Genomic DNA, 9105 nt, shown 5'->3' with positions numbered 1-9105 from the left:
AGGAAGAAAATATTCATTTCTAAAGTTATTTTTTATCGTCATAATCATTTGGCGTCATAATACTATGACGTTGGTATACACCTTTAGTATTATGACGTCATAATAACTTTATGCTGCAGATTTTGTTGTCAAGAAAACAAAATGGGTTTGTTCCAAAGTTGTTTGAGAAAAAATAATAAAGTTGGTATTCTCTCTGACGAAGAGAAAGCCGCTTACAAAAAGATCGAGGAGGTAAACAAAGAAATGGAGCAAGAGAAGACTGACGTTCAAACCCTCCCAATGATGATGTTTTGTGTTACTCCGGTGAAAGTCCATGGGGATACCATTCATATTAATGACGCTCCTCCAGATGTAATTAAGAAGGCTGAGTTGCTGAACTTTACTTACAAATCAAGTGTGCCTAAGTTGCCGCCGATTCCTGGACAAGTGAAGACAATCCTGATTCAGGATCTAGAAGACGAGAACGATTTCCTTAAATGGGAAGGTACGTAATACTAATACGATAAAATCAGTCTTCACTGACCAATTTCATAAATAATTCCATTCCTGTTTAATATTTTGATTTTTATTATTTTTGCAGAAGAAACCAAAAAAGTGCTTATGGAGAATGGTCCTCTGAAGAAGAACAAACATAAGTTGACAGAACAAAGAAGAAGACAGCTTCTCCGAAGAACATCTAGACAAGAAGTAAATTAAAAGAAGCCATTGTGAACAAATGAGACAGAACATATCTGCTGCTGTTTTCTTAAACAGGATGACTTTGAAATTTGAACACTTCTGTTAATTTGGTTTCAGTCGTGAATATCTTTGTCGAAGGAGGACTTCTATATAGGCTGGCTGTAAGCAGTTGCCTTATATACTTTATACGACTGTTGTGATTGTGCTTGTTCCTATATATATTTTCGTTGTTGAAATTTTAAAGGATGTGGATAATGGATTAATTTTTTTGGCTCGTTGTAAACTAATAATAAAAATCCTTCTTTTTTTTGGCTTCAACAATTTTTTTAAATCCATTGATCAGAATTAGGAATAAATTTACAAATGGTAAAATTGTGCAAGCATACAAAATGTAGTTATGTGCATGTAATAAAAAGGATTTTTATTACCATATCTCAGTTGTTTCGTCAAGCAAGGGCATTCTCTACGTATGAACAATTTCTTAAACGAGATTAAGTATTGACAAAGAAGTTGATGAAACAAGAATATCAGCAGTCTCGTTTAATGTCATCATTTCGTATGTTCGTTATTAAGTTCTATATGGTCGATACAATGACCTTGTCAGCAAATACAATTCATCATTGAGTCAAATGCTGGCTGAGGTTTTTCATACTTATTGTTAGTCCATTATTTATACACTGAACTGACGACGGATTTTTCCTTTTATTTCCCGATCATGACAAGGAGTACACGACGGTTGTGACTGGTCAGCAGGGGATGCTCACTCCTCCATGGCACCTGATATCACTTTTGATGTTTTGGAGGTCCATGTTTGTTCTGCTCCTATTTTGTATTGTTTTTATATGGGCTTTTGATCTTGAATACTGTTCGTTATCTTCATATGTTTCATGTCAACATTTAAAAAAAGTTTTAACTGGTGGTCGTTACAAGTCCCGAGAAGCCTTGACACAGCCATCGGTCATTGCCTAAGAGGTTTTTTTTTTATTGAAAGGCTTGTCCTCCATCATTGGACCTTAATCCCCACCCCTAACCCCATCCTCACCCAAAAGACAGAACCTGAACTTAAAAGAATTTTCTTTTCGGCTAATTAAAGATGTAATTTATTTCATCTGTCATTTCCCCCTAATATTCCCCCTTTATAAAATCTATCCTATATAAAAGAATCTGACGTTTTTTGTTTTTTTTGGTTCTAAAGCAGCTAAGTACATTTTAGAAATTCCAAATTATAACGTGTGGTAATGCTTATTATCCAGTCCCAGGCTCTCTCATTGCATTTGATTAGGTAAGATGGCTTGAGCTGCATAATGAGTTTGTACAATTTTATCATTGACTCATATCATAAAACAGTTATTACTGATTTTATTTCAGTCAAAACGAGGATTTAAGTACGAAGTACAATATTCAACTCATCCTTCGGCTCGGTGAATATTTAATTCCTGGGGAGGCTAAATACTCGTATTAACTAAAACAAAAAGCCATTCATTCTGTCTCCAAAAACCTCATTGTGGTGTTACCTGTAAACCACTACAAAGAACCACCGACCTGTCTGATGGATTTGGATAGATAGTTGAATTTGCTATAGTATTATAAATCATTATCTGTCGGCAGTGGCTCGAAAGGTATGGATGAATTTGTTGCTGGAAGATACGACGGTAGATTTGTGTCGAAGGATGTTTCAGCAAAGAAAAAAAACAAAAACAAAAACAACAAAAAAAAACCTGGAAAAGTAGGTGAATATGTTACTGCAGGGGGGATTTGTCAGCTATAGGTGGAAAGGACGGTTAGAATAATGAAAAAATAAGTCGGAGATTACATCATAGCTAAATGGGATGTACTTTAGGAGTACTTTAATTGAGATGTCAGTCAGTGGATGAAAAGGTAGATTACTAGGCAATGGGAGAAGAGAGAGAGTTATGGTTGTGTAGGCAAGTGGAAAAATTGAAACAAAAAGGAATCACAATTCACAACCTGAGAAATACATGTAGATAAAATATAAATCCCCCAAAGCTGCTATATTGAAGAAAACGGTAAATGTGCATTTTTCCTACATTAAAAACTAAACATTCCGTATGTTGAACGACATAATAAATTACTCAAATTTCCTTTGAGGTAAATGAACCCTATTAAATTCTGAGCACATACTATACAAGATACAAGATACAAGATTTTATTAATCCAATTTGGGCCCCCGGAGGAGCAAAAAGATTTACAAATAGAGGGAGGAGGATCCAAATGATAGAACAAGCATGATGATGATATTACAAATAAAGAGCAATTGTTAAAAAAAAACAAAAAAAGTATATAAGAGATATTCTGAATATACATACATGTATCGTATTGTAAGTTACATACAAATATATATAATTTATACATATATATATATATATATATATATACCTATACACACACACACACACATATATATATATATATATATATATATATATATATATATATATATATATATATATATATATATATATATATATATATATATATATATAAGATAAGATAAGATAAGATTTATTAATACCAATTTGGGGCCCATCAGGGCATACAAGTAATAAGGAAAAAAAACATACAAGCAGAAATTCAAAATTGATAGCAGTAACTAACAAAAGATAAATGATGTTACAGCAGTTGGGGATTACAACATACATAATCAATATACTGTAAATAAAAGATGGTTTAAAGTATTTCTATATATTACTCTTTTGTATTTATTTGTTTCTTTGTTTAACATTGCATAATTTGCTATTTCTTATTTTAAAGATATTGATTAAAAAATTACCCAGCTTGATAAGCAACATGTCATCTTCATTAGACATAATCCATAAAAAATTTTCTTTATTTGTTAAAGTATAGAAATTTTTATTACTTTTAGCAATAATATTAAAAAAGTCATCTTATCATGCTTATATAATGGACATTCAATCAGTGAGTGTGATCTCATCTTCCACACAGTTCATGTCGCACATTCTACAAATTCTTTCATTTCTTGCAAGGGTGGTTTGCTCTCCAGCAGAGTTTAGTTTTTATTTCGTACCTTCCACTTTCTATTCTGAGGTTATGTGAACTCACTCTAAATTTGCATAAATTTTTCTTTGTTCAAAATTTTTTAATAATAAATACTTTTCAATTTCAAAACTTCTTTTTATATAGAAATATGTTGTAAGTTTACCCGATAGACAACCATCATCTCTTTGTTTAAACCAATATTGAAGGAAATCTTCTCTAATAATTTTTTTCAGATGTTTCTTTAAAGTTATTAGTTTCATTGATTTACATCTTGACAAATCTATGCCCATTATGTTACAGAAATATGTTACATTTGAAAACCAACTATTTACATTACAACTGTCCAAGATAATGCTTTCTTTGTATGCACTGTATAACAAAGAGTTTTCAGGCATGTTTTCCAGTCTGTGCCAGTAAGATATAATTGCTATAATAATAGAATATAATATTGGTTGTCTACCCAGTTCAGAGAGAACTGCAATATTGGTTTCTTTTCCCAGACCCTATGATAAATTTGCAAAATTTCATATGAAGATTTTCAATCTCCCAATCTTTAAATATATCAAATAAACATTTTTCTTTTCTTTGCATTGATGATGACAATACACCCCATATTTCGGATCCATAGGTAGCTATTGGCTTGATCATTTGATCAAATAGATGAAGTAAAGTTTTAATGGGTGGATCTGTTGATTTTATATCTTTGTATATTTTAAATGATGACTTTAAAGCTTTGTTATATAAATTACACCTTGCTTCTTTGAAAGAACCAGAATTTGAGAGTATTATACCTAGGTATTTATACGTTTTTACACATTCTATATTAATACCATTAATTGAAAATGTTTCTTTTAATAAATGCCCACTTCTGTTGAAAATAATTACTTTTGTTTTGTTAACATTGATTTCCAAACACCATTCTTTACAATATTTGTATAACATATCAAGTTTTTGTTGCAGGGCTAGCTGGTTGTCAGATAATAATACTAAATCGTCTGCATATAATAAAGCTCCTATTTGCTTTTTGAGAAGTGAGAGAGTTAACAACATCTTCATTTAGTAAATTTGCGAGATCATTTAAGAATATTTTGAATATATTCGGGCTTAAGACATCACCTTGTCTTACTCCTAGTTCAGGTGAGAAGGGTTGGGTTAATTTATTATCAATTTTAATCGAGATATAACTGTATTTGTACATACTGCATATTATTTTGTAGAATAGTCCATTTATATTCAATATTTATATTTACAGACTATATATAGACTAGTACAATGAAAAGTTCATCACTCTCTAGCAATTAGACGGTAGGTCTTAATTTTATTAAAAAAATCTCTTACAAGAGTAACTTTACATTTATTTTATTGGCCGAAACACTCTATGAACTTTTAGCTCAATTAAGCTTAATCTCTTTTGATCTTTTCCATCGGTTAGTCTGTCGTTTATACATTGTATCATAGGTTCGTCTTTCTGTTTATTTTTCACATCTTCGTCTTTTTAATAACCACCAAGCGATCCAAACCTCCCAAGAAGAATCCCTACGTAAAGGGGACTCAAATGAGAGATGATGGAAGATATATACATATATGTTTGTTAGCATTGACGAGAAGGGCAGGTGATTATATGTTACTGGAAGATACCGCAGCAAAATGGCTTGAAAAAGTATTTGTATTTGTTACCAAAAGATTTATCCTCCACACATGCACACATGATTTTATGGCTGGATAAATTATAGGTGAAAATGTTACTTAAAGACTCCTCTAGATAGGCTTAGATACATATGCAGAAGGTCCTAGTTGAGCGTACGTTTTATCCTTTTGCGATACATGTAAATATTTAAACTTTTGGTTGATCTGAAGGCTTTGTTTGGATAAAATAGTGGATTTGTTGTTTGAATGCTAAAATATAATTTTATAAATTTTCATTTGACAAATCATCATCCAAAGCAAAATTCTAAACGAGTTTTTTTTTCCAATCCTAGAAATAAAAAATCCCCCTATTACTACTTTTTTATACAACTGTAATTTATAAAATTTATGTGCACTTTCTCTATATTATTGAAAAATAAAATCTCATTCTATTTAAATCAAAATTATTTTTTCTCAAATTTCCTTGGACGTAAATGACCTGATTAAATCTGATACAGATTCAATTCAAAGTATAATTCTTTTGCGCCATTCAAGAGTTGACCTAAATTTTCTGCCTATGGGACCAGATATATGTTTATGGAACATTGTTACAAAGCGAAATGCAATAACAACTCAGAAGGTAATAAACATGTATTAATTGCATTTTGCGTCATTAAATTTTTGCGTCGAGACCAACGCAAAACGTAATTTACCATATACAGGGAAATTTTTGTTTCCGTTTTATTATCGCAATATTTCTTATACAAAACGATGACTGGGCGAATTTAAACCGGGGAAAAATTCTTTCCTAGTGGAATAGGGCGAAAAAAAAAACACGGGGCTAAAATGACCCTGTATACAGTTGTGCAAAAAAAAAAACAAAAAAAAAAAAGAAAAAAAAAGAAAGAAAGAAAAAGGAATATTACATTTTGCAAGATTAACACATCATGTAAAAATCCAAAATGTAATAACACAATTTCTGGTTTACTTCACTTGGTGTTGCTACATTTTGCGTCAAGATAAAGGATTCTGAATTTATTTTTTGAACACCAGAGTTTGAGGAATCAGAAGTTAATAAAGAGGGTGTTGCAGTTCTTTTGTTATTTTTCCTAAATGTGTAGCAGATTAAAAGAAGAATTGTATGTTACAGAAACTGATATTAATTTTATTCAAGTGCAAAAGTATATAAAGCACAATGAGGAACAATATTTGGAAACTGCGTATTGACTTCCAATTTGTCATTAAATGAATTGTAAATTAATCTCGCAACAAAATATATCAGGTTTTCCGTTTTTTAAATAGGGAATCCCCATTATTCTGAAAAACTGCCTCCAGGAAGCAAAATAATTTTGATATATGCACAAAGAGGCAGGAATTTTCTTCAAAACTGCCATTTCCGAATTTTGTTTCAAAGAGGCACTTTTTTGAAAAACGCAAAAATTGAATAAAAATTATTCTCCATACGAAATGCAAAATGTGTACATTAAATAACACTACTAGTATATGATTATCATGTCGAAATGGTGTAGTGGATATGCTGATGGACTACTACATAATACTTTTTACCTGAGCATGGGTTCGAATCATTTTTGCATATTTTTTCTTTTTTTTTTCAATTTCTTTGTGCTACGGAAATGCAATGAAATACAAATGTATCTATTTTTTAAAAGAAAGAGAGTGCGCGCGCGAGAGAGAGAAAGAGCATGTCATGAAGTTAATGAGTAACTATATATTAAAGTTGCAGGTTTAAACTGTTTTCCTAGATATACTGTGACTTAAAACTAATGACATAATGCTTTATTTAGTTTTGTCTTGGAAAATAAAGTATTGTTAAAATAATTTATTTATTTATTTTTTTTTTTTACATACAGTTGTTTACTCATTTTGATTCATATTCGGTTTGTTATTTAGTAGCCAAGATTTGATTTGAAACAAATGGAATGTCTTAAATGTAGCACCAACAGTGTGATTATGGGATATTTTATTTCATGAAAAATGTCTTTGCACGATGTCTACAGTATATCTAGCCATTGTAGTTTTTATTGTTCTAACCTTCCTCGTACAAAATGGCGATAGTGAATTAGTGATATACATTAATATAATTCCAATCTTAATTTTATTTATTGATTCCCTGTGTTTTGATTGGACGAGAACAAATTCAAGAAAAAGTTTACGCATCGATGAATTTTTCAATCAGAACTACTTTCTTGACTGTTGTGAAAACAGATACTTCTACTCCGTTTTAGCTAAATTATGATTACACGAAACTGGAAATAAAAAATGAATGAATGAAAAGGAGATAAACAGGACTGACAGACGGGAATATTATGTTTATGTCACTGTCGGATTACGAGTGTTAATTTTAAAAAATCGCTGATCATGATGTCATTTTTTCGACGTTCCATATCAGCTCAGTTGGTATCGCTGTGATAGGGAAAAGAAACATACCTCAGACTCTTGCCTTTTCAGCATCAAATTCATATATTTACATCCTACAGATCCCATATTCTCCCTAAATCTTTGAACGAACCAGAGTAAATCGAGGACGTCGTCGGTCTGCAAGTTTCGCTGTGACGTCGTTAGATCTAATGTCAACATAGCCATGGTCAAGGTCATGGTCAAGGACGAATTATTCTGGAGAATACGGGTATTTGCGATATTTGTTGACTTAAACAACATTCAATGAGTTTTTATAAGTTTATTTTATTGATTGTTTTGACAATTTAAGTTGGATTTTATATTTGTATACGTTTCTTTGCGGCATAAAGTATTCCTACGCTACAAAATAACGGATTGTATGGCGGAACAACATTCAATTTGAGTTAATCAATTTAAACTTTATTTTTAATATTTTTTATTATTGATGATAATAGTTGCAACAATCTTAAATTACATTTCAGTGGATACTATGTAAATTATTTTGCTATATATCAAGCTATATTCACAAAACTTGATGACCTGATAATTTTGAATGACCTGATGATTGTGAATGACCTGATATTTCTACTTCAATAACCTGATATTCTTAAATGAAATTGAATTGCTGCAAATATTCAAATTTTAAAAAGTTCAACTGTTATTTTCCTGAAAATATGTAATATAATAATATACCAGGTCATTTAAATCCATCAAATCATTCACAAATATCAGGTCATAAAAAAATATCAGGTCTTTAGTAATCATCAGGTCATTTCAAAATCCTTTTTTTCATAAATAATTAAATTTCTGCAAACATTTTCTTGTCAAAACCTTTTAAAATGTTTTATCTTTCTAACAGAATTATTTAATTTATCAGGTCATTTAAAACCACCCCACACAAGTCATTTATAAGAATATCAGGTCTTCGCTAACATATCAGGTCATTTAAAAATATCAGGTCATTCAATAATATCAGGTCAACAACTTTTTGTAAGTATTCCTTGATACAAAAAGTGTTATCCACTAAAAAGTGTAATTTAGTATAGTGTCATCAATAATTTTCCAACTTAAATTTGAAATATAATCTTTAAATTGATAATTTTACATGATTTTTTTTTCATCAGGTCAAAATATCAGGTCTTTAGTATATCAGGTCTTTAGTATGTTCCTTGTATGGCGGCCTCATAGAGAAATAATTTTAAAAATTCGTAATTGGAATTATAAGAACTAAACGTTCTTTTTTCAGAATTTATCGATTTGTAAACTCTGCCTTTTTCCTCACAAACTTTACATATAAAAGTGCTTCTCACTTTTATTCAGTTTGTGAGTAAAAAGGCAGAGTTTACACATCGATAAATTCTGAAA

General features: G+C 30.6%; 1 protein-coding gene across 1 annotated transcript; it reads left to right on the top strand.

The window, feature by feature from the left end:
* Nucleotides 1–122: 122 nt before the first annotated feature.
* Nucleotides 123–1002, top strand: LOC134231378 (uncharacterized). The gene is made up of 2 exons (XM_062713345.1): nt 123–484; nt 581–1002. Exons 1-2 carry the CDS (start codon nt 142–144, stop codon nt 694–696), a joined length of 459 nt encoding a protein of 152 aa, XP_062569329.1. The 5' UTR covers nt 123–141; the 3' UTR covers nt 697–1002.
* Nucleotides 1003–9105: the final 8103 nt, after the last annotated feature.

The sequence above is a fragment of the Saccostrea cucullata genome, unplaced genomic scaffold (genome assembly GCF_032062105.1).
Source record: "Saccostrea cucullata isolate Sc308-1 unplaced genomic scaffold, CSIRO_AGI_Scuc_v1 ctg104, whole genome shotgun sequence".
In the NCBI taxonomy this organism is placed as follows: domain Eukaryota; kingdom Metazoa; phylum Mollusca; class Bivalvia; order Ostreida; family Ostreidae; genus Saccostrea; species Saccostrea cuccullata.
This window is presented reverse-complemented; position numbering and strand designations above follow the sequence as displayed.